This window comes from Hemitrygon akajei, chromosome 12 (assembly GCF_048418815.1).
Source record: "Hemitrygon akajei chromosome 12, sHemAka1.3, whole genome shotgun sequence".
Taxonomy (NCBI): Eukaryota; Metazoa; Chordata; class Chondrichthyes; order Myliobatiformes; family Dasyatidae; genus Hemitrygon; species Hemitrygon akajei.
This window is the reverse complement of record NC_133135.1, coordinates 99,414,532-99,442,186: the sequence shown is the minus strand read 5'-3', so window position 1 is coordinate 99,442,186 and position 27,655 is coordinate 99,414,532. Positions and strand designations below refer to the sequence as shown.

Genomic DNA, 27,655 nt, shown 5'->3' with positions numbered 1-27,655 from the left:
TACTCTTCTTATCTTAATTTTGTTTTTGAGGAGCTGGTGACTTAGTCTGTAGCTCGATGGAGGGAGCTTGGGCTCTGCTGTTCCCGAGAAAACTCCGAGAGAGAAATGCGAGCACGAGCTACCACACAGAGATGAGAAGACGGACCACGATAGACTATATTTCTCACTGAGGAAGACTGAAACATCGAGGCAAATGCAGAGGAGAGTGAGCAGTTGTCCGACGGGTTGCTGGGTTTGAGTAGCTGCCCTCAATGAGGCTGCTGGTTTGAGTCATTGCCCTCAGAGGTGTTATCAAAATTCTGGGATTTATGGATTGGACAGTAGTTCATATTGGCCCCTCTCAGTTTTGTTTTTTACCCGTGTTCTCACTCATTCTTTATTTTTACTGATTGGTGGGCTGGAGATTTGGGGTGTGATGTTCTCATTGTTTCTCCATGTGGGTGATCTGTCAGTTTTTGTGCTAGGGACTGGTTGTGGGGTTTGGAGTTTGTGAATTTTTGTTCTTTTTCCTTTCATGTGGGTGGGGGAAGATTGATGTCTTTCTTCCAACTACTAGGGCTTTCTGTATTTTATGGCTATCTGGAGAAGACAAATCTCAGTTGTATTCTGCAAACGTGCTTTAATAATGAAATGAATCTTTTGAAACTTTGTACACATTCCTACAATAAGTTCTAATTGGCTTTGGAATGTGTTATTGTATTAATTTTATTTTTGACAAATATGAGGCGATTTACCCGAAACCAAAGGTTGACACATCTCAGCAATTTGTAAATGAGATGCCAGGAGCATGGAAAAAGCAAAGATTTAGAAATACAAATTCAAACTCTACCAGTGCCTTATTGTATACAGAGTGAAGCCCAGTCCCAAAAATAATGATGCAAAATGAATGATGAATTCTTGTGGAATAAGTAATTACACACAAAATGATGGAGGAACTCTGCAGGTCAGGCAGTATCTATGGAAATTGTTTCCAAAACAGTCAACTTTTCAGGCCAAGACCCTTCACTCTGGCCTCTTATCTCTTCTCATCTGCATATCATCCCCCCTGCCCCCCCCCCCAGTCACCTCCTTTGTCCCTTTCTCCTATGGTCTTCTCTCTTCTCCTATCAGATTCCTTCCTCTCCAGCCCTTTACCTCTCCTACCCACCTGGCTTCACCTGTCAGCTTCCAGCTATCTTCCTTCCCCTCACCCACCTTTTTTATTCTGGCATCTTCCCCTTCCTTTCCAGTCCCAAAGAAGGGTCTTGGCTCAAAATATTTACTGTTTATTCATTTCCACTGATGTTGCCCAACCTGATGACTTCCTTCAGCATTTTGTGTGTTGGTTTGGATTTCTAGCATCTGCAGAATTTCCAGACTTTGATCCTAAATATGTTGATGATATGCTCCTGTTACTGGGGGAGCCTCACATGAGGGGTCATAACTATGTCTCAGTTATACAGCAAAGAAACAAGCCATTTCAGCCCATAACATCCATACCAACCATCACTAACCCCATTTCCAGTACAGGCTACCATGCCCTGGTGATTTAATTGCTTGTCCAAACACTTCTTTAGTGTTGTGAGAGAACCTACACTCACCATTTTCTCAGGCAGTGCAGTCCACACTTCAACCCCTCTCTAAGTAAACATAATATCCATTTAGACCCTTTCTAAACACTTGATTACTGGCTACACCTTCTGGTTTTAGACACACATATGCTAATGGGAAAAGGTTCTTAATCCTTTTTTCCAAATAACAATCAATCTGCCACTCTTAAGATTTTCCACTAATTTCCCTAGACTGACTTCAGACTAACTGGCCTAAAGTTGCCTCTCATAATTTTGGAGTACCTCCATCAGGCTGACACTTGGCTGCTTCTCTTTCAAACAAATCAACCCCAGCCTATGCTGTCTCTCCTCATTACTGTAACACTCTGTCCCAGACGACATCCTGATGAATCTCCTCTCCAGTGAAGTGAAGACCTTCCTGGGAGTATGGCACTGAGAACTGTTCACAATTTTCAAGCAGCAGCCTAACTAATGTCTTATAAAGATGTACCAAAGACTCTTCTACTCTTACATTCTATGTCTGAGCTAATGAAGACCAGCACTCTGTATACATTCCTCACCATTCCATCTACTCATTCTGCCTCCTTCAGAGATCTTTGGAATTGTTCCTCAGTTGCTCAATACTGCCATGGTGGGTATCCTAATCCTACTGGGCCTCCAAATACATCATCTCACACTGATCAGGATTAAACTCTATCTGCCATTGCTCTGCCCAGTTCGCCAGCTGATCAAAAACATTCTACTGGTTTCTGGCACAGATTGTCATTTGCTCCCTAATATGGCTTACTCTTTTTCTTTACCCTCTTGCTGTTAATACATTTATAAAATACTGCTACCCTCTCTGTAATCTGGAAGGGCCTCACCTCTTTAAAATTGTCATACCTACCATAGGTTTCCTTCATCAAACTCTGATACTTCTTGACATCTGAGTTTTCCTGGACATGTCATCTTTAATCTTCATCGTAAGGGAAATATATTGGCACTGAATCTTCACTATTTCATTTTTAAATTACTTCCTCTTCCCAAATGTAGATATGCCTACAGTAGTTTCTCCTGGCTGCTAACAACATTGAAAATGGCCTTCCTCCATTTCAGACATTTAATTTCTGGAATATTCTTGCCCCTTTCCATAGCTACTGTGAAACCTACCTAGTTATGTTCATTGTCTGTAAACTGTTCACCCACTGACACTTCACCCACTTCCCCAGCTACATTCCCTAGGATTAAGTCCTATGCTGTTCCATCCCTAGTAGGACAGTCTACTAACACAAAACTCTCCTGAATGCAGTTCAAAAATTTAATCCTGCCTAATCTTTTCACACCAAGGTAATCCCAGTTGAAATCAAGGAAGTGGAATCCCCTACTAAACAAAGTGTGTACATGTGGCATCCTACTACATGTAGATATCCATGAAATGAAGCCAGTTTCCTAATTTAAACACAAGAAACACAAGTACAGGAATGACATCGGAATCAAGCACTAAAGAATTAGAAACAAAAGAGCATTTGTAGATGCTGGAAATCCAGAGGAACGCACACAAAATTTGCCAGAGGAACTCAGCAGGTTAGGCAGCATCTACAGATACAGATAAAGGGTCTCAGCCTGAAACATGGACTGTTTATTCCTCTCCATAGATGCTGCCTGACCTGCTGAGTTCCTCCAGCATATAGTGCTTGCTACTAAAGAACTAGATATAAACATCCTGCACTGACACACAAAGACGGAAATTACATTGGTGGCTCGCATTCATTCGACACAGGCATAATCAAGACTTTACCTGTGGTAAAGGCAGCAGTCACAGGCTGGCTTTGTCTGTGTCCCTGGATGCCAGCGACCGACACCTGGTAATGTGAAGCAGGTCTCAGGTCCTGCAAGGAATACTGGGTCAGTGTGGGCTGTAATCTCAGCACTGACTTGTTAAATGTTCTATCAGTCTGTGCATATGCCAGGAGGATATAGTCAATGTAGGCTTTTGGTGGTGTCCATTCCACGAAAGCAAAGGTGTCGGCCACCTCCCGAATGGTGATGTGAGTTGGTCCGTCAATTGCTAAAAGATAAAATGTGAAACTGTATTCAGCAATGACAATATGCCATTGATCACAAATGTCCCCAAAGGGGAAACTTTGAGTAAACTTAACCGGCGATTAGCTTCAGATAGAAAGCTCTCTCTGCTTGGTGAATCACTCCCAGCACTGATTGCCCAGTGCTAACTGGGTGGACTTTCTTCTTACAACTGATCATGGTTTGATACAACTGAATGGTTCCTTCAAAAATTCACTGAAGAATCAAACGTGTTTCAGCAGGACTGGGGTTAATCTGAATAAAGCTGGTGGACTTTCCACACTAAACATTTATGTATGTTGGATCTATCCAACAATCTGACTGGTCCATAATAATTTAACTATTATCAAACTTTGGTACCCAAATTCTCAAAGTTCCATGATCTATGAGACATGAACTCCCCTGCACAAAACTGTGCTATCTTCTCCTAATTACTCCCTGCCTCCAGCCCTTCTCATACCTATAAAATGTTTTAAGATTTTGCTTAATCTTAGTTTCCAAATTCATTTTGTGACATTTTTTTGCCCTCTAAATTATGTAATTCTATCCCATATCCCCTGAAAACTTCGAGTGACATGTTCAGTACCAGTTTCCTCTACCTGACAAACACTCTATTCTTTCATTGATTAAACTTCCAATATTATCTGTTAAACACCTAAATTTATCATCTTCGCCTCTTACCCTTGCAGACACAGGCTGACTCTGAGCTCTTACTACCTCACCTTTGCTACAGTTTTCTTTTACAAAATATTCTACTTACTTATTCACAATGCTCCATTTATATCCCATCTCTTATTGCCCTTGAGTCATTGCAGTTCTTCTAGTGGAAGTACTGTTTGTGATTTCAGCAGAGTGTTATAGGATTTAGATTCAAGTGACAATGAAGGAACAATGATATCTTTTCAGGTCAATTACATAATCGAACATATAACAGGAACAGACCCTTTGGCCCAAGATGTGCTGAGCCAAAGGAACTAGTAATTAATTGCATAACTAAACTAATCCCTCTGTCTACATATGATCTATATCCCACCATTCTCTGAGTATTCATGTCTATCTAAGACACATTATCATATGTATCTCCACCACCAGCCATGGTAGCGTATTCCAGGCACCTGTCACTCTGTGGAATAAGATATCCCCACACATCTCCTTTGAACTTTCTGTAAATGCTTGACCTCTAGCCTTTGACCTGGGGGGGGGGGAATTATTTATTTAGTGATATAATGTGGACCAGGCCTTTCTGGGCCAATGAGCTACAGCACCCAGCCTATTTAACACTATCCTAATCACACCTACCAATTGGTCATTGGAAACCAGAACACCCATGGGAAACCCACATGGTCACAAGGAAAACATATAACGTACTAACTGAACTCCTAACTCCGACACCCCAAGCTTCAATAGAGTTGCACTAACCACGACACTACTGTGGCACTATGTGCTGGCTGCCTCTCATAATCTCATAACCTTCTGCAGGTCTCCCCTCAGTAACAATCTGTCCAACCCTTTCTTACAGCACTTGCTCTCGAATTCAGGTAACGTCCTAGTAAACCTCTTCTGCTCCCCCTCCAAAGCCTCGACAGCCTTCCTAAGACGGGATGACCAGAAATGAATGTAGTATTACAGAGGCAGCGCAAGTGAAATTTTAGAAAGCTGCAAAATGTTTGACTCCTGAGCTCAGTGTCTCAAGTACACCAAGCATGGCAAGTGTTTTTTTTACTATTCTACCAAACTCTGCAGCCTTTCAGGGAGCTAGGGACTTGGACTCCCAGATCCTTCTGCAAGTCAACACTGTTGAGGGTCTTGCCATTAAAAACGTATAGTCCCTTTACATTTGATCTCCTGAACTGCAATATCTCACACTTGCCTTTATCTGCCACTCCTCTGCCCACATTTGCGATTGATCTATATCCTTTGGTAGTCTTCTACATGATCTACAACACCACTGATCTGTGAGCTAATAACAACACACCCATTTTCATCTGGGTCATTTATATATAATCGCAGACAGAAGTCCCAGTATGGAACCCTGGAGAACAACACTACTTATGGACCTCCAGCCAGAATAAGTCCCATTGGCCATTACCCCTGCAAGCCAATTCTGAAAGAAAACTGCCAAGTCACTCCAGAACCTATGCATTTTAATCTTCTGGTGGAGTCTTCCATAAAGGACTTTGTCAACGCCTTCCTAAAATTCACTTAGACAACATCCACAGTTCACTGTCGTCACCTCCTCAAAAATCTGAGTCAGATTTAGTAAGACCTGACTACCCTGCAGAAAGCCACGATGACTCCCTAATTAGTCCATGACTTTCCAAATGTACACCAGTCCTATCCCTAAGAATCCTCTCCATTCACATCTCTACACTGAAGTAAGACTCACCAGTCAGTAATTTCCAGGATTAATTCTACTCACTTTCTTGAACAAAGGAACATTAGTTACTGGGACTTCACCTATGGCTGGACAGGACAGTATGATCTTGTTTAAGGCCCCACTAATCTCACCTCTTGCCTCTCTCAATAACCTGAGGTCCATCCCGACACTACCCCCCCTCCATTATCTCAAAATGCTTTGGCGCATTTAGGATGCCGCACACAGCATCCACTTCCTTCTCCTTAGTAAATACTGATCAAAGTATTCACTTAGGACCTCACCCACATCCTCAGCCTCCAAGTACATTACTTCCTTTATCCTTGACTAGTCCATTCCTCTCAATCTTGACACGTGTATGGAAATCCTTAAGATTCTCTTTATTCTTCTGACCAAGGACTTCTCATGGCCTTTCCTGGCTTTTCTAATCCCCTTCTTGAGTTCCAGCTTCCTTAGAATTCTCAAGGGCTTTGTTTGATTTTAGGTTCCTAAACCTTACATATGTTTCCTTTTTCTTTTTGACAAAATTCACCACTTTCTCAAATCCAAGGTTCTCTTACCTTGCCATTTCCATTCTTCTCACTGGAGAGCAACTGTCCTATGTCCTGTGCAGTTGATCGTTAATCACCATTAAACAAACTTGCCCAAGAACAGCTATTTCCAATTAAGTCTCTCTAGTTCTTACCTAATTACACTTGCCACAGGTCCTGCTCCAGTTTAATATGCTCCCACAGGTGCATACTTATCCTTATTTGTAGCAATCTTAAAAAGTAAGGAATTGTGATCACTGCACCCTAACTGCTCCCAGTTGCCAGGTTATGCTCTTTTCCCAATAGGTCTAGTGTGGCTTCCACCCCACCCCATTATTGGACTATCTACATATCGATTTAAGAAATCTTCCTGAATGTTCTGAACAAATTCTGCCATGTCTAAACCTTTTGCACAAAAGAGGTTCCAATATATATTGAGGAAGATTAAATCAACCATGACAACCCTTTTGTGAATCTGCCTGCATATCTGTTCCTCTGTGTTCCAGAGCAGGGAGGGGGAGACTGTAGCAGGAGAATCCTATCACAGTGATTGCACTTGTTTTACTTTTCAGTTTCCTATATAGACTCAGTGGATGTTCGCTCCATTAGGTCCCCTCTGAGTGTAGCTTTGGTATTAATTAACAGAGCAATTCCTTCCCATTCTTTTACCTCCCTCTCTTTTTTTATTGTGTGGGAAATGGCCCTTCTGGCCCCATGAGCCTGTGTTGCCTAATTACACCCATGTGACTAATCAGCCTAATAACCTGTACAAATTTGGAATGTGACAGGAAACCAGAGCACCCAGAGGAAATCTACACGGTCACTGGGAGAACGCATAGACTCCTTACAGACAGCAGCAGGAATTGAACCTGGGCCATTCCCACTATCAAGTGTTCTTCTAACCACTATCCTACCATGCTGCCCCATCTTTTCTATCAAAAATCTTGAAACATTAAGCATCCATTCCTGCCCCCCTCTCTGTTATAGCCACAATGTCATTGTTCAATGTAGTATATCCTGATCAATACTCTCTACGTTCATCCCCCTACCAGTTTTATTCTAAGCATTAACATAACACGCTTCAACTATTCATTCCATTATGTCTGTTGCCTTGGTTACAGACGCTGGTCAGGACATCGACCTTCCCTGCAATCCCGCTACATTCTGACCCGGAGACTGGTCATTTATACTTTGACTGAATGAAGTATTAACTCACGGGTGGAAACCGTTGCTGTTGCTGGTGCACTCCTCGCCTGCTCCTTGAGTGCGACCAGGTTGACTGTGTAGTCTTCACCCGGTCTCAAACCAGTCTGGTTGAAGGAGGTGACTGTCATGGGAAGCTGAACTATCATACCTCCTTCGTTACTCTGAAACACAGATACAATATTACACTGGGTCGGAGAGAACAGTTCCGAAGTGGGGAGGAGAAATGAAGTTTGTAGGAGGAATAGAGAAAACTAGAGTAAGATGGCAGTAGACGGATGAAGCCCTATCTGTGATGAGAGTCATTGACGAGGATAGTTAGGACCCAAATACTGGAGTATCTGAGGCTAGGATCAAGAACTGAGCGCAAAACGAAATGCTACCCCATAACTCTGCTTGGGTTTACAATTGAGCACAGAGGCACTGTTCAAGTGCTCTTTAAATATTCACTTCTTAGTGTTAAAACATGATTGCCTATCAGCGGGATGGTCCTGAATCTTTAAAGGGAGCACATCAGCTACTCATTCTCCAGGGAGTCATTCAGAGCATCTAAACCCTGGAAGCTGGCGCCGTTGGGTGAGTGTCGTAACAGGACCACCCCCATCCCCCCCCCTCCCCCACCATCGCCGACTCCTGATGGCCCTGGCTGCTCAGAGAGACAATGATGAGTGCCAGATCCAGGATGTCCCTTTCAGGAACCCAGCACCATTCCTTGGTTCCAAATCCCTCCCAGTCCACAAGGAACTGCCATACACGCAAAACAGTTCGTGTATCCAAAATGCTTCTCACGGTGAAGACCTGTTCCCTATCCACAAACCTGGATGGTGGAGGGGTTAAAGGGCAGGCATTCACAGGTTTAATTTGGAAATGTGGAAGGTGGGATTGATCTTGAGGGTCTTGGGGAGTTGCAAAGTGTAGGCCACCGGGTTTACTTCCCTGAGAATCCTGAAGGGTCCAATGAATTTGGCCACCAATTTCCTGGAAACCACTCGGAGTGGCGAATCCTGAGTCAATGACCAGACCTGTTGCTCCAGCTGCAAAACTGGCCCTTGTCTTCTCTTGCAGTTAGCCTTCATTTCAGCCTTCTGGGTAGAAGCTAACAAAATCTCCCCTCTCCTAGTTTATTTCTCCTTGCAACATCGGACAAGATCTTTGGCTGCAGGCATTCTAACCTTGGCCTTCTGCTCAGGAAAAGTGTTGGAGATTACCCAAACTGGCATTCAAACTGAGACATCCCATGCACCGAATGCCATGAAGTGTTGTGGGTGGCCTCCGCCCACATCAAATGTTTGCATCACTCATCCGGTCTTTCAGAGCCCAGGTTTCTTAAGGTTTGTTCCAACTCTTGGTTCACCTGCTCCATCTGGCCATTGGACTGTGGGTGAAACCCCAAGGAAAAGCTTGCTGTTGCCCCAATCATCTTACCACCCTCCAAAAACATGACGCGGATTGTGGACCACAATCTGATACAATGTCCACCAGAAAACTGAATCCTGAAGACTTGGTGCAGGACAATTTCAGCCAATTCCACTGCAGATGGGTAGTCTGTCCAAGGTGATGCATCTGCAGGCCTTTGAAAATGATCCACAATTACCATGATAAAGGTCTTCTCCTTGTAAGGAGGAAGGCCCATGGCAAGGTCCATGGAGATGTGTGCACATGGTCTGTCCGGAACAGGCAGGGGATGGAGGAGCCCTTGATGTAAGGTATAGGACTCCTTGTTCCAGACAAACATTTCTCATGCCAGCACATATTGACAGACCTCTCTCGCTATTCCAGGCCAGCAGTATCTTCTCTCGATGACTCGAGGGTTCTGGCAATCCCTGCGTGGGTGGACGTTCTCAATGCACATCCTCATTGAAGAACTTGAGACCAATGGAACTAGGAACAAACGGTCGACCCGAGGGCCATTCTGAGGAATCGCCCCTTGCGCCTGGGCCTTCCAAACAAGGGTGTTGATTCCTCAATAACTTGACGCTATCACTTTGGCTTGGGCAAAATGGTGGTACGTTGCTCTGCTCTTCCAGGTTCGTCAAAATGATGGGACAAAGCATCTGGCTTCTGGTTCTTTGACCCCGGTTAGTAGGTCAGGACAAAACTGAAGCGGTTAAAGAAAAGAGACCACGTGGCCTGCTTGGAATTCAGTCTCTTGACCCCCTGAATGTAAGCCAGGTTCTTGTGGTCTGTCCACACAATAAAAGCCCCCTCCAGCCAGTGACGCCTTTCCTCCAAAGCCAACTTGACTGTGAGCAGCTCTCTATTTCCAATGTCATAGTTCACCTCTGCTGGGGATAACCACCTGGAAAAGAATGAACATGGCTGCAGTTTATTGTCTGAAGGTGTCCACTGAGATGGCATTGCACCCACCTCCATGATGAAGGCAAGATCCAGATTAGGTGGCACAAAATGGGAGTTGTCGTGAACTATTGTTTGAGCTCTGCTAAGGCAGCCTCCACTTCAGAAGTCCAAACAAAAGTGGCTTGTGGATCTCTTGGTTAGTGCTATCAGCAGAGCCACAACTGAGCTGAAGTTTCTGATGAACTTTCAGTAAAAGTTGGCAAAGCCCAGGAATTGTTGGACTTGTTTCACATTGGATGGTTGCAGTTAATCGTCAACTGTCTTACTAGAGCCCATCTTGAGATTGTCATTAGAGATGATAAAGCCCAAAAAGGAAATAGTTACATGTTATTTGGACTTTCCAGCCTTTCATAAAGTCTATGATCAAGATGCCTCTTTAGGATATCTCTGATGTGGGCAATGTGTTTCTCCATGGACTTTGAGAAAATTAGGAAGTCATCCAAGTAAACAAAGACATACTTACGGAGAGCGTCCTGGAGAGCACGTTGTTTCTAAAGCCTGGAAAACTACTGGCACATTCACAAGGCCAAAGGGCTTGACCAGGTACTTATAGTGCCTTGTCGTCATATTGAATGCCACGTTCCACTTGTCACCCTCTTTTATGCAAACCGGATTGGATGCTGCAATTATCTCCGAACCTTCCTCCAAGGATGACTCCCGAGGCTCCTTAGGCAGTGGGGTGATTTGGCAGACCCCAGAGTCTCCTTCATAGATTCACAGGAGTCTTTAGTGAAAACAGACATCCTCAGACATTGGCAACAAGGTGCAACAAATCACCGTGGTGCTCCTGGGACTTGGCTCCAAGAGTTTCCATTTCAGAGTCTTTCCCTTAGTCGAGAGCTGGGAACTGGAGCCCTTTGGCTTAGTTGCTACAGCTCCAGACTGTTTAGGCACCTCCTTGGCTTGCTCCTGGACTAGACACCTAGTTCCAGCACCCTCCTGACTGGACAGGATTGGGACTCCCATGGGCCTGTTGGCTGGAGGCAGCTTATCTGCCCTTGAAGGCAGGACTGGGTTTCCTGAAGGCTCCATATTACCCTGAACAGATGTCCGACCCCTCTTCAGCCAGTTGTCTTGGGAGAGTCTGGTGGTCAGAACACTTAGCTGAAAATATACCTTCTTGCAGTGACTGGACAATGCAATGATCCTCCCTTCCTTCCAGTTCATGGAGGGGTTATGCTGGACCAGCCAAGGGTGCCTGAGGATCAGGGGTATGCTCTAGAAACTAATGTCCTCCACATGATCCTCTACCCTCATCCACAAGAGCAATGTCTGCTGCCTGATCTATCTGGAACCAAGCGGATGGTTGCGGGCATGGGCTGCTTCAACTCCTGCAGATATGTTCTAAGCTGATGGGCGGCTCCCAAGAGCAGGAAATTTCCAGCTGCTCCAGAATTCAAAAAAGCGTTCACCTCTCATTGGTTCATACCCTAGGAGATCTCCGCCTTCAGAGTGACACCGAAATCCATGGGGTTTGAAGTAGTGGCTGCTACCGTCACAGTCCACCCAATACCGCACAGTCTTAGCAGTTCTCCCAACAGCTGTAGCTTCGGATATTTGGCCCACAAGTGACCTGCTTCCCTGCAGTAATATCAGCAACCTGCATTCCCAATGCTGGAACCTCTCATTGTCTGAGAGTCTTATGTGGCCAACTTACACGGACTCAGCAGGTTCCTGACAGGAGACAGGCTGGTCATGGTCTGAGATCAGGGGATGTAACTACGATGCATTGAGGCTAGGCTCAGACCTCTTCAATCTCTTGATGTAGTCCCACTTATGCACTGCTAGACAATTATTGAGGCAAATGATTGGTTGATCAGAACCTCTAAGTCCTCTGCTGGCTTTTCCAAGACAAGGGGATTCTCAGTTCATCTCGGAGTCTGTGGCAGTATAGTGTGGCCAAGGCTTCCCTGTTCCAGCCACTCTCTTGGGCCAAGGTCTGAAACTTGATACCATAGTCAGCCTCTGACTGTCTACTGTCGAATCTTCATCAGACCGTCTGAAACTCGGCTGGCTCTGGCGGGGTGATGGAACACCATCCTCGTGGCGGCCATGAATTCCTCCAAATCCAAGCAAATCTCTGACCTGCATTCCCAATATATGGTGGCCCAAGCCAGGGCCTCTCCAGTCAGGAGCGAGAGATAATGAAGACCATCTTTCCGTACTCGAAAGGGAAAAAGGAACTGGGCCAGCTGGAGTTCCAACACTAAAGAGCAATGAATGAGGAAGCCATGGTCACTGTCAAATCTCTTTGGGGTTGGAAGATATACTGGCTCTGCAGAGCCACCAAACGGTTCTGGATTCTTCCTTGTGAAAGCTGACAAACAGCTACCAAGAGATCATCTATCTCCAGACTGTCTGGAAATCTTCTCTAGGTGGCTGGTCACACTTGACAAAAGACTGATACCCGTTGGATCCATACTGACTCAGTCATACGGTGACGAGAGTCCTTGACAAGGATGGTTTGGACACAAATGCTGAAGTATCCAAGGTTAGGATTGAGACATGGAATAAAACTGGTTTGAGAACTGATCACAGAATAAAACACCAGACGATATCTCTGGTTGGGCTTAGGACTGAGCACTGAGGTGCTCTTTAAATACTCAATTCATGACAGCCAAAACATGATTGCCAATTAGCAGGGTGGTCCTGAATCTTCCAGAGAAGATTCCAGAGAGTTAGAGTGACTAAACACTGGAAGATGGCATGGTTGGGTGCGTGTCGTAACACTGTCTTTATCTGTGACTTAGTGTTACTGCAGAGGAACATTTTCTCCTCATCTTTTCAGCCTCTCTGATCTACAGTTAAAAGTCCTCAGCCATCCACCCACCCACCTTGGACCATTGAGTGCTATTGTGACACAACTGCATGCAGTGTTTAGGTACAAAGAGACAAGGAAATAATGGACAAGTACAAGAGCTGGCCTCGGATCTCGGGCATTGGTCCGATGGCCACAGGGTCACTAGATGTCTGAGAGAATGAGTGAAGTGGCTAAGTGTGACTTACCTTTGCAATGAAACTGATTTCCCAAGCATCAGATGTGAACTGAAAAGGGTCCCACTGTAACTCCACTGCTGTCTCCGTAACAGACTTGAAGCGAAGTCCTTGAGGAGTAGGCAGATCTTGGGGAGATACCAGAGATTAGTCTGAGCTCACAAGGACTACATCTTTCAGGCCTTCTGGCAACAAGGTCACATTCCAAATAGAGAGTATTTACATGTTTTGTTTTACCTGTAGTCACTACTCACAGGAAAGGCTTGTAATTTTCTTTACCATAGAACATTACAGCACAGAAACAGGTCTTTTGGCCCTTCTTGGCTGTGCCAAACCATTTTTCTGCCTAGTCCCACTGACCTGCACCTGGGCCATATCCCTCCAAACCCCTCTCATCTATATACCTGTCCCACCACTCTCTGCGTGAAGAAGCCCCCCGCCAATGTTCCCTTTAAACTTTTCCCCCTTCACCCTTAACCCATGACCTCTGTTTTTTTCTCCCCTGGCCTCAGTGGGAAAAGCCTGCTTGCATTCACTCTATCTATACACATCATTATTTTATGTGCATCACTTCCTGTGTCAATGCTGAGAAAATTTACAAAATAGACAGTAAGCTTGTTCATTTGCGGGGGTACCAGCATTTGTTGTCCATCCCTTATTGCCCCTGATTGAGAAGGCAGTGGTGAGTCAAACACATTGGTGGGTCTGGAGATCAGGAGAGGCAGATATCTTTCCCTTACTGACAATTTGAGGACCTGATCTAATGTTATCACAACCTAGAGGTTCTGAGCCCTTTGCTGATACAAAATTTATTTAATTACCAGGTGAATTTAAATTCCATGTTGCCACGGTGGGATTTGAACACATGATTCTGAGACAATGCTGATTGTTAGTCCAGTAACAAGTCTGGTTCGTGCAACAGCTGGATCCAATGGAACTTACTTTTCAGAAAGAAAATAAATCACAAGAACAGGTTACAGTCTCAGGGAATGCCCCATGGTGGGTTTCAGGCTCTTGTCAATATTCCTGCTGTTATTTGTATATTTGGTGAAAGGAACTGTTCCAAAGAAATGGCTGAAAGGAGGGCAGAGTTTTAGGAACGGAATTTCAGAGTTTCGGGCTGAGACAGCTAAAGACACAGAGAGCAATGGGGACATGCCAGAACTGGAGTTGCACAGTCAACCCAAAGGCCGCGAGGTTGGACAAGGTAACGGAAATGGGAAGAGCAATGTTGAAAAGGGATCTGCAAGGTGGAATGAAAAATAAAAATGAACGCAGTGTTTAATGGTGATGCAGTAAAAGGGTGGTGAGGGACTGAAGGTTGGTGAGAGTTAGAATGCAGGTGGTAGAGTGCTAGGCACTCTTTTGAATGGTGAGAGAAAGGATAAGTGAGCTTTGGAGCAGACGAGGCTACATTTGATATGGTGGAAGCAGCTCATACAGGCCAGGGCAGAGAGAAGTGAACAGGGAGGCAAGAGTTCATCAAATTCAACTCCAGAGAATAGTCTCTCTCAGCTTCAGACTGCCAGGGGCGGGTATATAACAAGAGGGTTACAGGCGCAATTTGTAAGATAGATATGAAATTTCTGTTGTGAGAAAGATGGGATGAAGGTGGGGCTGAAACAACATTGTTCCACTCTTCATTTGTACATCCAGGAAAAATTTCAGGCCCTGCCATACCTCATCCATACCATTTACCAGCAGTTAACTCAAAGAGTTCTATGCCTTGCTGATTCAAAGTGTTTGCCATCACACTTCTTAAATTTTGTGAGCGTCTCCATCATTTCCTTAGCAGGATGTTTCAGATTCCAACCATTCTATCAGTGAAAAGAAATCTTGCTCAGTTCCCTTTTAAAAGGTTTAGCCCTTGCCTAACCTTATGCCTTCCAGTTGTAGAAAGGGAAGGAGTTCAATTATAGTCATAGAGTGCCAACCATATGATCACCAGTTTCCTGCATGTGGCCACATCCCTCCAGGTGTTTCTTAAATGATACCATTGTACCTGCCTCAACCACTTCCTTGGACGGCTCATTCCTAGTGTGAAAAAATTACCTCTCAAGATCCTTTTAAAACCTTTTCCCTCTCACTCTATATCTATGCCCTCTAGTTTTGGGAGGGGGAACTGTTACTATTCATCTTATCTTCCTCTCATAATTGTAAACATTTCTAAACAATCACCCCTTATTCCATGGGATAAGGATGCAGCCTGACCAATTAACTCAGGCCCTCTAGCCTGGCAACATCTTTCTGCGCTCTTTTCAGTTTAGTCATGTTTTCCCTACTAACTGGGTGACCAAAATTCTACCCAGTACTCCATGGGGCCTCACTGATGATTAACACAACTACAACATAACATCCTATACTCATTGCTCTGGCTGATGAATGCCAACTTGCTTAAGTACCTTTTTTCAGCACTCTGTCTACCCGCAGTGCAACTTTCAATGAGCTATGCATTTGTACTCCTGGACCCCTCTGTCCCATTACATCCCTATCTTTCCACCCCTCACCCACAGTTTTGAATAACTTTGTACACATCTACCAGGCCCTTCCTTTGCTTCTCTTAAATGAATCAAACTCATCCTCAACAGTCTCTCCTCTGAACTGAAACACTCCATCCCAAGCAACATCTTAGTGAAGCTCCTCTGCAGTGCCACACACCCTTCCCTTAGTACAGGGACCAGGACTGCACACCACATTCCAGATGTGACTGCACCAGTGTTTTATAACACATCAAACTCTCCCTGCTCTTATATTCTATGTTTCACCTCATGAAGGCAAGTATTCCATATGAATTTTTTTTTTAAATTGCAGATGAAGGAAATCTGAAACAAAAACAGAAAATCTAGTTTAAAAAAACCTCAGCTGGTCAAACAGCATTTATGGAGAGATAAACAAGGACTTGGGAAGGAGCGAGAGAGAGAGAGAGAGAGAGAGAGAGAGAGAGAGAGAGAGAGAGATAGGTTCATCTTCTATAGGAGAGAAGGCACGGGATGAATTAAGATGGCATAATGGCAGTAATTACCCACAGATGGAGAAGCAAGAAACTACAGATGCTGGAAACAGAAGATGCTGGAGGGACTCAGCAGCCCGACCAGGATCTGTGGAGGTGTTGGGAGAGGAACTGTTGATATGTCAGGACTGCATTACTGGCAGATGAAGTGGGTCACTGATGTGAAGACACTGGGACCTGCCCTATGGGCCACACTTAACAAGCTGAAGAAAAGCTCAGGAAATGGAAGATGTTTTCCCCGCCTTCTCTCCCAAAAACCAACTTACTTAGTTTCTCAGTTTACTTATTCAGTTCTGACAAAGAATCACAGACCCCAATATATTGGCTCTTCTGCTGCCTGGCCTAATGAATTTTCCAACATTTTCTGATTTTGTTTCATGTATATGATTTTCACCACCTCACCTAGTGTGCTGACACCTTCAGTGATGCTGCATCTTGAACACTAAAGTCACTCAGTTCCTCAAAACTCCTTAACGCCCCACCATTCACTGTGAATGCAATGTTGTCAGGATAGATTCCATCTACCGCTGTAACCAGTGAACAATTGATCAGGTTCTTCCTACAGGTTTGAGACTGTTCTTCTCATCATCAGACAAACCATCAATTTTTGCCTCATCTGCAGTAGGATCAAAACGACAGAAATCTACAGCACATTATAGTCCCTTCGGCCCACAATGTTGTGCAGACCATACAACCTACATGACGAGCTGAACAGCTTTATATCACAAATTGCCCAGTGATTCAGTATTTCCTGGACTACTTTAAATTAATAACCAACGTGCCATTTTTGAAAGCATTTTAAAACAGTGAGAGGTAAAGTTTCAGAAGTGATGTGACACTGCTCTATCAGAAGATTACAGATCTGCACATGTGCAAATATCTGTGCAATCATATTTAACCCAAAAAAGTGTACTGGTGTAAAGATGCACATGTACAAAGGTGTGTAAATTCATATCAGGCAGTAAGATGGGCCCTTGAACTGATGATTTCCTGATTTAAGTAGAGAAAGTACGAGGTGATATTTAGAGGAAAGAGAAGGCGAGGTAATGTTTTAGGCCAAAAACCTTTCATCAAAACAACTTCTCATCCTCCTTCAGGGCAGACTGTACTTTTCTAGATTCATTTCACATATGTGACTCAGCTTGCAGGGGAACTGACCATTTCTATAGTAGCAAGCCATGGCTCAGCTCTTCCATTCAGACACCCTGACCAGCTGACCACAGTTCACAGCTCTACTCTTCGTATCACATTACCCTGCATTGTTTTTATTGTCACCCTCAAAGTGGCCCATCATTTACAACTTTACCTCACCGCCCCCCCCAGAGTTTCTCTAGCCTTGTCCTACCACAGACTATTCATCCCTCTCCCATCTTCTCTCCAACTTGTTTCCTCTCTCCTGGTTTACAAGAAGTGTCTTCAACCTGAAACAGAGATGCTGCCTGACCTGTTAAGTGTTTCCAGCATTTTCTGTTTCTATTTATTTCAGATTTCCATTGCTGGAGTATTTTCAATGATTTTGAGGTTATGTTGGGAGTGGACGTGACTGTAGCTGGACTCCGCCTGAGCACTGCTCACAGTTCAGGTCAGTGTGTTCCAGGGAGGGTCTGACTGCACTTGAGAGGATGCAGAGGAGACTCGCGGCACGCTGTCAGGATGGGAAGTTTCAGCAGTTTGACCAGCTGGGGTTGTTTTCTTTTAAGTACAGGAAACTGAGGGGAGACTCAACTATGTGAAGTAAATAGAGGGACTGTAGCAGAGGGGTCAAATTCCAATTTTACAATAATTGGTAGAGAGATTAGAGGGGGGATGAGGGGACTATAAATGAAAGGGTGAGAGGATAGAAATCCCCATCACATTGGAAACACAATCACTTTTAGATGTGACCTTGAGGACACTCAGGGCTATGGACCTGATGCTGGAAAGGGTGGCAGTGAAATGTCTTCCACAACTGGCACAGTTATGGTGGGGGCAAAGGCCCTCTGCTGTTGTGAATGGGGGATGATTGTGCGGCAGCTGCTACTAAACATTAAACACAAAGTACACTGCAGATGCTGTGGTCAAATCAACACGTACAAACAAGCTGGAGGAACTCAGAAGGTCGGGCAGCATTCGTGGAAATGAGCAGTCAACGTTTCGGGCCGAGACCCGAAGTCCTGATGAGTCCTGATGAAGGGTCTCGGCCCGAAACGTTGACTGCTCGTTTCCATGGATGCTGCCCGACCTGCTGAGTTCCTCCAGCTTGTTTGTACGTGCCATTAAAGTGTCCTCCCCCACAAAAGCTGGCAGAGCCTCCATCTGTACCTGCCGTACAGTCTGCTCCAGGGAAGCGATCCTGACAGGAGCAGTTGCCATGACTACACTGACTGTTGTTGCTGCAGTTGTTCAGGCACCTCAGCTGGTTGCAGTCCTCTCCAGTATAGTCCATGAAGCACAGGCATGTGTCATTCTCACAGTGCCCGTGGCCAGAGCACGCATTCAGGCACTTCAGCTGGGCACAATCTTCACCTTTGTAGGGGTCCTCACAGACACATTCTTCCTGTACACATAGGCCGTGCCCGCTGCAGTCCCGCAGGCATTCTGTGTCATTGCAGTCCTGCCCCGTGTAGCCCTGGTCACAGACGCAGTCCCCATTGACACACACCCCGTGCCCAGAGCAGTTAGTCAGGCAAAGTGGCACTGAGCACCCCTTGCCAGTCCAGCCAACGTCACAGATGCAATCACAAGTCTGCGTGCTGAAGTTCCCATGGCTGCTGCACAGGGGAGCGTAATCAACTTCACCTGGAGGGGGAGGGGGGAAAAAGAGAGAGTGAGAGAGAGAGAGTGAGAGTGAGTGAGTGAGTGAGTGAGAGAGTGTGTGTGTGTGACAGAGAGAGTGAGTGTGAGTGAGAGAGAGAGAGAGACTGAGTGAGTGAGAGAGTGTGTGTGAGAGAAAGGGAGAGAGAGTGAGTGTGAGTGACAGAGTGTGTGAGGGAGAGAGGGAGAGAGAGTGAGTGTGAGTGAGAGAGAGAGGGACTGAGTGAGTGAGAGAGTGTGTGTGTGAGAGAGAGGGAGAGAGAGTGAGAGTGAGTGAGAGAGTGTTTGTGAGAGTGAGAGAGTGAGTGTGAGTGACAGAGTGTGTGTGAGAGAGAGGGAGAGAGAGTGAGTGTGAGTGAGAGAGAGAGGGACTAAGTGAGTGAGAGAGTGTGTGTGTGACAGAGAGAGAGTGTGTGTGTGAGAGAGAGGGAGAGAGAGTGAGAGTGAGTGAGAGAGTGTGTGTGTGAGAGAGAGAGAGTGAGTGTGAGTGACAGAGTGTGTGTGAGTGAGAGAGAGGGACTGAGTGAGTGAGTGAGTGAGTGAGAGAGTGTGTGTGAGAGAGAGGGAGAGAGAGTGAGTGTGAGTGACAGAGTGTGTGTGAGAGAGAGGGAGAGAGAGTGAGTGTGAGTGACAGAGTGTGTGTGAGAGAGAGGGAGAGAGAGTGAGTGTGAGTAAGAGAGAGAGAGGGACTGAGTGAGTGAGAGTGTGTGTGTGTGTGTGAGAGAGAGGGAGAGAGAGTAAGTGTGAGTAAGAGAGAGAGAGGGACTGAGTGAGTGAGAGTGTGTGTGTGTGAGTGAGAGAGAGAGGGAGTGAGTGAGTGAGTGAGAGAGTGCGTGTGTGAGAGAGAGGGAGAGAGAGTGAGTGTGAGTAACAGAGTGTGTGTGAGAGAGAGGGAGAGAGAGTGAGGGACTGAGTGAGTGAGAGAATGTGTGTGAGAGAGAGGGAGAGAGAGTGAGTCTGAGTGACAGAGCGAGTGTGAGAGAGAGGGAGAGAGAGTGAGAGGGACTGAGTGAGTGAGAGAGTGTGTGTGAGAGAGAGGGAGAGAGAGTGAGTGTGAGTGACAGAGTGTGTGTGTGTGAGTGAGAGAGAGAGGGACTGAGTGAGTGAGTGAGAGAGTGTGTGTGAGAGAGAGTGAGTGTGAGTGACAGAGTGTGTGTGAGAGAGAGGGAGAGAGAGTGAGTGTGAGTGACAGAGTGTGTGTGAGTGAGAGAGAGAGGGACTGAGTGAGTGAGTGAGAGAGTGTGTGTGAGAGAGAGGGAGAGAGAGTGAGTGTGAGTGACAGAGTGTGTGTGAGAGAGAGGGAGAGAGAGTGAGTGTGAGTGACAGAGTGTGTGTGAGAGAGAGGGAGAGAGAGTGAGAGTGAGTGAGAGAGTGTGTGTGAGAGTGAGAGAGAGAGAGTGAGTGTGAGTGAGAGAGTGTGTGTGAGAGTGAGGGAGAGAGAGTGAGAGTGAGTGAGAGAGTGTGTGTGAGAGTGAGAGAGAGAGGGACTGAGTGAGTGAGTGAGAGAGTGCGTGTGTGAGAGAGAGGGAGAGAGAGTGAGGGACTGAGTGAGTGAGAGAATGTGTGTGAGAGAGAGGGAGAGAGAGTGAGTCTGAGTGACAGAGCGAGTGTGAGAGAGAGGGAGAGAGAGTGAGAGGGACTGAGTGAGTGAGAGAATGTGTGTGAGAGAGAGGGAGAGAGAGTGAGTGTGAGTGACAGAGTGTGTGTGAGTGAGAGAGAGAGGGACTGTGAGTGAGTGAGAGAGTGTGTGTGTGAGAGAGAGGGAGAGAGAGCGAGTGTGAATGAGAGAGATAATTAAATAAGGGCAGGAGGTTGCTGTAGCTGAGAGTGTCTCCTCTCAGAATGGGGGAGGTGATGACTGTCAATGCCATCTGCCTGTCACTCAATGAACATTTGATGCATTCCTGAAACCTCATAGATTTATACAGCACTGAATAGGTTCTTTGGCCCAACTCATCCATGCTGACAAGTTGTCTAATGAGTTAAACACATTTGCCCATGTTTGGTTGATATCCCTCCAGACCTTTACCATCATTGTCCATGTTTGTATCTCTAATTCATGTGTATGCTCATGACCATGTCTATGCTCTAATTATACACACCGCTACCACTTCTAGCAACTTGTCCCATGTACCCGCCAACCCTTCATGTGAAAAAGTTGCTCCTCGAGTCCCTTTTAAGTCCTCCCCTCTCATCTTAAACCTGTTTTAGACGCCCCTCCCTGAGAAAAATACTGTGACCATTCACCTTACCTATGCCCTCATGATATCATAAACCTCTGTTATGACACCCACGCTCCAGAAGGGAAAAAAAGCACCAGGCCGAACCAGTCTCTGCTTCAAATTCAAATCATCCGCTCCCAGCAACATCCAGTGAAGCTTTCCTGCATTATTTCCACTTTCCAGCTTCCACCAGAACTTATTTTTAAGCCCTTGCTACTTCCCTTTGGTTCTTCATTCTTGGTTGGCTCATACTTCTGATTGACCACATAACCGTGATCAAGATCCAACGTTCTTCAAGCTGACTTTTAGGTTTATGGGGATGGTTTTGCAGACAGTGTAGTGAGTTAGGACTTAGGGACGGGGATTCTGGACAGTAAGTGAAGAATTAGGAGAAGGAGACAGAGGTTGGTGTCCAGGTTGGAGTACTCTGGAGGCCAGCAATCCCCACGGTAAAGGATTGGGTCCTGAGGTCGGATGTCTGTGTGGCTTGGTCTGGAGGCACGAGGTCAGTCAGCGGGTCTGGATGTTATACGCAAGCGATCACCAATGACGGAGGTCAGGTCTGTAGGCATTGAGAACAATGACTAATGATCCCCAAGGTGAAAGACCAGCTGGTAGGCCCTGAGGATGAGAGCTGGTGATACTGAAGGTCGGCAAGTCCTGGGGATAGAGGTCCACGCAGGCAGGTCCAGCAGGAGCTGAAGGCAAAGAAATATTCTAAAGGAATGATGAGGCAAACGTGGCTTACAAGCAAAGTCAAAGACAGCATAAAAGCTAAAGAAACAAAAAGTAGTGGGAAGTTAGAGCACTAGGAAGCTTTTAGAAACCAACAGAAGACAACTGAAAAAGCAATAAGGAAAAGATGAAATATGAATATAAGCTAGCCAATAATATAAAAGATTCTTTAATAAGATTTTCTTTCAGATATATTGAGTAAAAGAGGGGCAAGAGTGGATATTGGACGGCTAGAAAATTACACTGGAGAGGTTATAATGAGAGATAAGGAAATGGTGGTTGAACTTAATAATTACTTTGTTATCAGTCTTCACTGTGGAAGATACCAGCAATATACTAGAAATTTGTAAGTGTCAGGGGGCAAAAGTGAGTGCAGTTGTTGTACTAAGTATAAAGTGCTTGGGAAGCTGAAAGGTCTGGAGGTATGTAAGTTACCTGGACCAGATGGACAAATTACTTGGATTTTCAGAAAGCCTTTGACGAGGTGCTGCACATGAGTCTGCTTAAGAAGATACAGACTGCAATATTACACAAAGTATACTAGGATGGATAGAAGATTGGCTGACTGGCAGGAGGCAAAGAATGGGTATAAAGGATGGTTTCTGGTTGGCTGATGGTGACTAGCGGTGTTCCAGAGGGGCCAGTGTTGGGACCACTTCTTTTCACGTTATATGTCAATGATTTGCATGACATAATTGATGGGATTGTGGCCAAGTGTGCAGATGATATAAAGATGGGTGGAGGGGCAGGTAGGGTTGAGGAAACAGAGACTCTGCAGAAAGATTTAGACAGATTAGGAGAATGGGCAAAGAAGTGGCAGAAGAAATTTAGTGTTGTAAAGTGTATAGTTGTGCACTTTGGTGGAAGAAATAAGGGTATAGACTATTTTCTAAACGAGGACAAAATTCAGAAATCAGAGGCATAAAGAGACTTGCAGGTCCTTATGTGCGATTCCCTGATTATTTAAGGCATCAAATGTTACAATGGATACTTCAGAAGATGGTCCTGCTGAAGGACCTCAACCCAAAATATCAACAGTTTGCTTTCCTCCATAGAGGTTGAGTTTCTCCAGCATCGCGTGCATGTCGATCATGAAATATCCTTTTCAGTTAAAATTATGGAAAATCCATGGCATTCTATAAATATAATAGAGTGGGATGTTTATGGACCAAAGGGGTAATCAAGACACCATGGTCAAGGTCCTAAATCAATGCTATTTATCTGTGTTCCTCAAGGAGAAGACTTGGAATTTAATGGATTCAGGCATAGATATGTCGACATCTGGAGCAGCTCAGATAGAGTTCAATGCTTCATAAAAAATAGAACATAGCTTTTTTCAGACTTATAGTCGACACTGAGATCAATCCAACCCTTCCCTCCTACATAACCCTCATCTTTCTATCATCCACATGCCTAAGAGTTTGTTAAATGCCCGTAAGGTATCTGAATCTACACCACCCTGACAGAGCATTCCTTGCACCCACCTCTTTCTGTGTAAAGAACTTATCTCTGACGTCCCCCCTCTACTTTCCTCCAATCACTTTGATCAATTCACCTCTCATCCACCTTCGCTCCAAAGAGAAAACTCCGAGTTTGCTCAACCTTTCTTTGTAAAGATTCTCTCTAATTGAGGCAACATCCTGGGAGATCTTCTCTGCACCCTCTAAAAGCTTCCATATCCTTCTAATAATGAGGTAACCAGAACTGAACACGATACTCCAAGTGTGGTCTAACCAGAATTTCGTAGAGCTGCAACCTCATGGCTCTTAAACTCAATCCTCTGATTAATGAAGGCCAACACACCATATGCTTTCATAACAGCCCATCAGCTTGCACAGCTATTTTGAGGGATCTGATTACATGGACCCCAAGTTCCCTCTGTTCCTCCACACTGCCAAGAATCATGCCCTTAACCTGTATTCTACCTTCGAATTTGACCTTCCAAAATGAATAACTTTACACTTCTCCAGGCTGAACTCCCACCTGCCACTTTTCAGCCAATATCTGCATCTTGTCAATGCCCATTGTTAATAACAACAATCTTCTACAATAACCACAACTCCACCAACCTTTGTGATCTTTATAAATAACCTGAATGAGGGAATTGAAGGGTGGGTTATTAAGTTTGCAAATGACACAAAGAGCAGGTGTCCCTGATCAAATCACTATGGAACATTGCTGGTCATCAGCCCCCAAGCAGAGCATTCTCCATCTACAATCACGCATGCCTCCTGGCATTCTGAATACAACTATGGAGAACCTAATGAAATAGAACAAAACGCAGAAGAGCACTGCAAAGGAACAGGCCACTCAGCCCACATTGTTGTGCTGAACCAGTTAGAAAACAAACTCTAATCCCTCCAATCTACACCATGTCCATATCACTCCATCTTCCTCACATCCATATGCCAATCCAAACATCTCTTAAAAGCCTCTAATGTATTTGCCTCTACCAGCATACAAGGCAGTGCATTCCAGGCATCCACAACTCTTTGAGTAAATAAACTTACCCCACACGTCTCCCTTGAAACTACAATGCAATGCATGCCTTCTGGTATTAAACATTTCAACTCCGGGAAATAAATACACTCTGCCCACTCTATCTATTCCTCTCATAATCTTTTAAACCTCTATCAGATCTCCTGTCAGTCTCCAGGGCTCCAGATAAAACAATCCAAGTTTATCCAATCTCTCATGATAGCACATGCCCTCTAAATCAGGCAGCATCCTAGTAATAGAACATTGACCAGCGACCAATCCAGACGTTGGAAGATTGAGAGGAGGGGATTTCAATCAGGTCAACTGTCTGAGTGGAAAAGGCAGCATAACAGAGCATTGACCGGCCACCCATCTGCATTTGTGATTTATTAATAAGAACAAAGGAAGGTAGGGCAAGCACAGTGGCCATCATCTGAGTGGACAGAGTCAGAGTGGTGATCTTGAGGATTCAGCTCTTCGAGGCTTCAGTGAAGAGGGGTTTCAGTCAGAGAAAGCAAAAGAAAAGACAAATTCTAGATTACGTTTTTTTTCTTCTTCCCTTCTTTATATCTGCTCGGCTAGGATAATAGAGATGCCAGGCAGGATAGTGGCATGCTCCTCTTGTGGGATGTGGGAAGGCAGGGAGACCTCCAGTGACCCTGACAACTACAACTGCGAGAAGTGTATCCAGCTGCAGTCTCTAACAATCCACATTAAGGAGTTGGAGCTGGAAATGGATGAACTCCAGATCATTCAGGAAGTTGAAGGGGCGAAAGACAAGAGATATAAAATTACACTCAAGGTGCAGGGCACAGGAGATTGGGTGACAGTCAGGAAGGGGAAAGGGGTTAAGGGGCAGTGCAGAGTACCCCTGTGCCCATCTCCCTCAACAACAGGGATATTACTTTGGATACTGTTGAGGGTATGACCTAACAGAGGAAAGTCACAGTGGTTGGGTCTCTGGCACTGGGTCACCCTTTGTGACTCAGAAGGGAGGGGAAGGGGGGATGGGATGAAAAGGCATGCTGTGGTGATAGGGGACTCATTAGTTAGGGGAATGGACAGGAGGTTCTGTGGACAAAAAAGAGATGCCTGGATGGTATGTTGCCTCCCGGATGCCAGGGCCTGGGACATCTTGGATCAAGTTCTCAGCATTCTTAAGTGAGAGGGGAACAGCCAGAAGTCATGGTCCATGTGGATACCAATGCCGTGGATAGGATGAGTGGCAACTTTCTGCATAGGGAGTTCAGGGAGTTAAGTGCTAAGTTATAAGGCCAAGACTGCAATGTTTATGATCTCAGGACCGTTACCCATGCCACATGCTAGTGAGGCCAGAACTAGGAAGATTATATAGTTTAATATGTGGCTAAGGAGTTGGTGTAGGAGGAAGGGCATAAAACTTCTGGATTATTTGGCTCTCTTCCAAGGAAGGTTGGACCTGTACAGAAGGGACAGTTTGCAGCTTAACTTAGAAGGGGACTAATATCCTAGCGGAAAGGTTTGTTAAAACTGCACAGTGTAGTTTAAACTAGAGTTGCAGGAGGATGGGAACCAAAGTGCCAGAACAGTTAGTGGAGAGGTTGTGGAGGTAGATGTTGGTAAGACCTCAGACAAAGTCAGGAATCAAGAGGTTGAGCATGGTGCGACCAGCGTCCTGAACTGTGTATATTTCAATGTAAGAAGTATCATAGGAAAGGCGGATGGTAATGCTGAAGATGAGGTAGTTTACAAACAGGGGCAACGTGTACTGAAGAGAGATTGTTGATCGGGCAAAACTGCAGTCAACTGGACAAGTTGCATTGTAAAAGGTGGACAAAATAAAAAAGGATGAATACAGGACTGAAGGCGTTATATTTGAATGTGCGCAGTATATGGAATAAGGTAGATGAACTTGTAGATTGGCAGGAATGATGTTGTAGGCATCACTGAGTCATGGCTGAAAGAAGATTATAGGTGGGAGATTAATGTCCAAGAATACACATTATATCGAAAGGATAGGCAGGAATGCAGATGGATGGTGTTGCTCTGTTGCTCTGTTGCTCTGTAGATAGAGCTAAGGAAGTGCAAGGGTAAAAAGACCCTGATGGGAGTTGCATACAGAACCCCAAACAGTAGTAAGGATGTGGTCTACAAATTACAACAGCAGATTGAAAATGCATCCCAAAAGGACAATGTTGCAATAGTCATGGGGGATTTCAGTAAGTAGGTAGATTGGGAAAATCAGGCTGGTGTTGGATTCTAAGAGGGGGACTTACTGAAATGCCTACAAGATGGCTTTTTACAGCAGCTCATGGTTGAGCCCACTACGGGATCAGTTTTTTTCTGGATTGGGTGTTGTGCAATGAACCAGAATTGATTAGAGAGCTTAAGGTAAAAGAACCCATGGGGGGGGGGGGGGGGGGAGGTGATCATAATATAATGAAAGTCACTCTGACTTAGAAGGATAAGCTAAAGTCAGTGATATTAGTTGTACAGCTGAGTAAAGGGAATTCCCCTAGATGAACTGCCAGCCAAGGCTGACAAGCCCCATCTGCCCATGCAGGAGAAGGACAGCTCTGATCTCAAAACTCTGTTGCCTTGCTGCAATACATACTAAAGGGGAAGGCTTCTGGAGTAAACCCCGAGGGAAATATCTGGAGCTGGAGTCACCAAGGCAGTCCTACATTGAGCTCAATGCTGACTGGCAACTACTTTGACACAGCTGGTACCGAACTGTATCGGCCTCTGCCGTTCCTCTCGGTTCATCAGATGCATGGAGAGGGGGAGCTTGTTCTCCATACCGTTCAGCCTAGGCTTGCAAATCTAGGCAGCTAAGACACAACATCCGTGGTCAACCCTGACTATCTGAGGCCTCACTTGCTCAAATGAATTACATAGGCAAGAGAGAGAAGTTGGCCGGAATTGATTGGAAAAGAACACTGTCAAGGATGACGACAGACCAATAATGGCTGGAATTTTTGAAACAACTCAGAAGGCACAGGATACATACATCCCAAAGAGGAAGAAGTATTCTGAAGGCAAGATGACACAACCGTGGTTAACAAGAGAAGTCAGAGCTAACATAAAAACAAAAGTGAGGGGATATAATAGAACGAAAATTAGTGGGAAGTTTGAGGATCGGGAAAATTTAAAAAATATCAGAAGGCAACTAAAGAAGTTATTATTAAAGATGGAATATGAAAACAAGCTAGTCAATAACATTAAAGAGGATACCAAAACTTTTTTCAGAAACATCAAGTGTAAAAGGGAGGTGAGAGTGGAATCAGACAGCTGGAAAACAAAGCTGGATAGGTAGTAATGGGGGACAATAACATGGAAGATGAACTGAATAAGTATCTTGTATCAAT

At 45.0% G+C, this 27,655-nt stretch overlaps 1 protein-coding gene across 4 annotated transcripts in view; it reads right to left on the bottom strand.

Annotated features, from left to right (window-relative positions):
• Positions 1 to 27,655, bottom strand: part of tnr (tenascin R (restrictin, janusin)) — a 178,030-nt gene that overhangs the window by 108,699 nt on the left and 41,676 nt on the right. For 2 of the 4 annotated variants that reach the window (XM_073063750.1, XM_073063752.1), the window contains 5 exons: positions 18,382 to 18,858; positions 13,892 to 14,011; positions 13,083 to 13,198; positions 7,732 to 7,882; positions 3,328 to 3,597 (listed from right to left, as the gene is read on the bottom strand). In XM_073063750.1, coding sequence (XP_072919851.1) covers positions 3,328 to 3,597; positions 7,732 to 7,882; positions 13,083 to 13,198; positions 13,892 to 14,011; positions 18,382 to 18,858 — 1,134 coding nt within the window. The remainder of the gene's footprint in view (positions 1 to 3,327; positions 3,598 to 7,731; positions 7,883 to 13,082; positions 13,199 to 13,891; positions 14,012 to 18,381; positions 18,859 to 27,655) is intronic. The other 2 variants (XM_073063751.1, XM_073063753.1) reach the window with 2 other exon arrangements.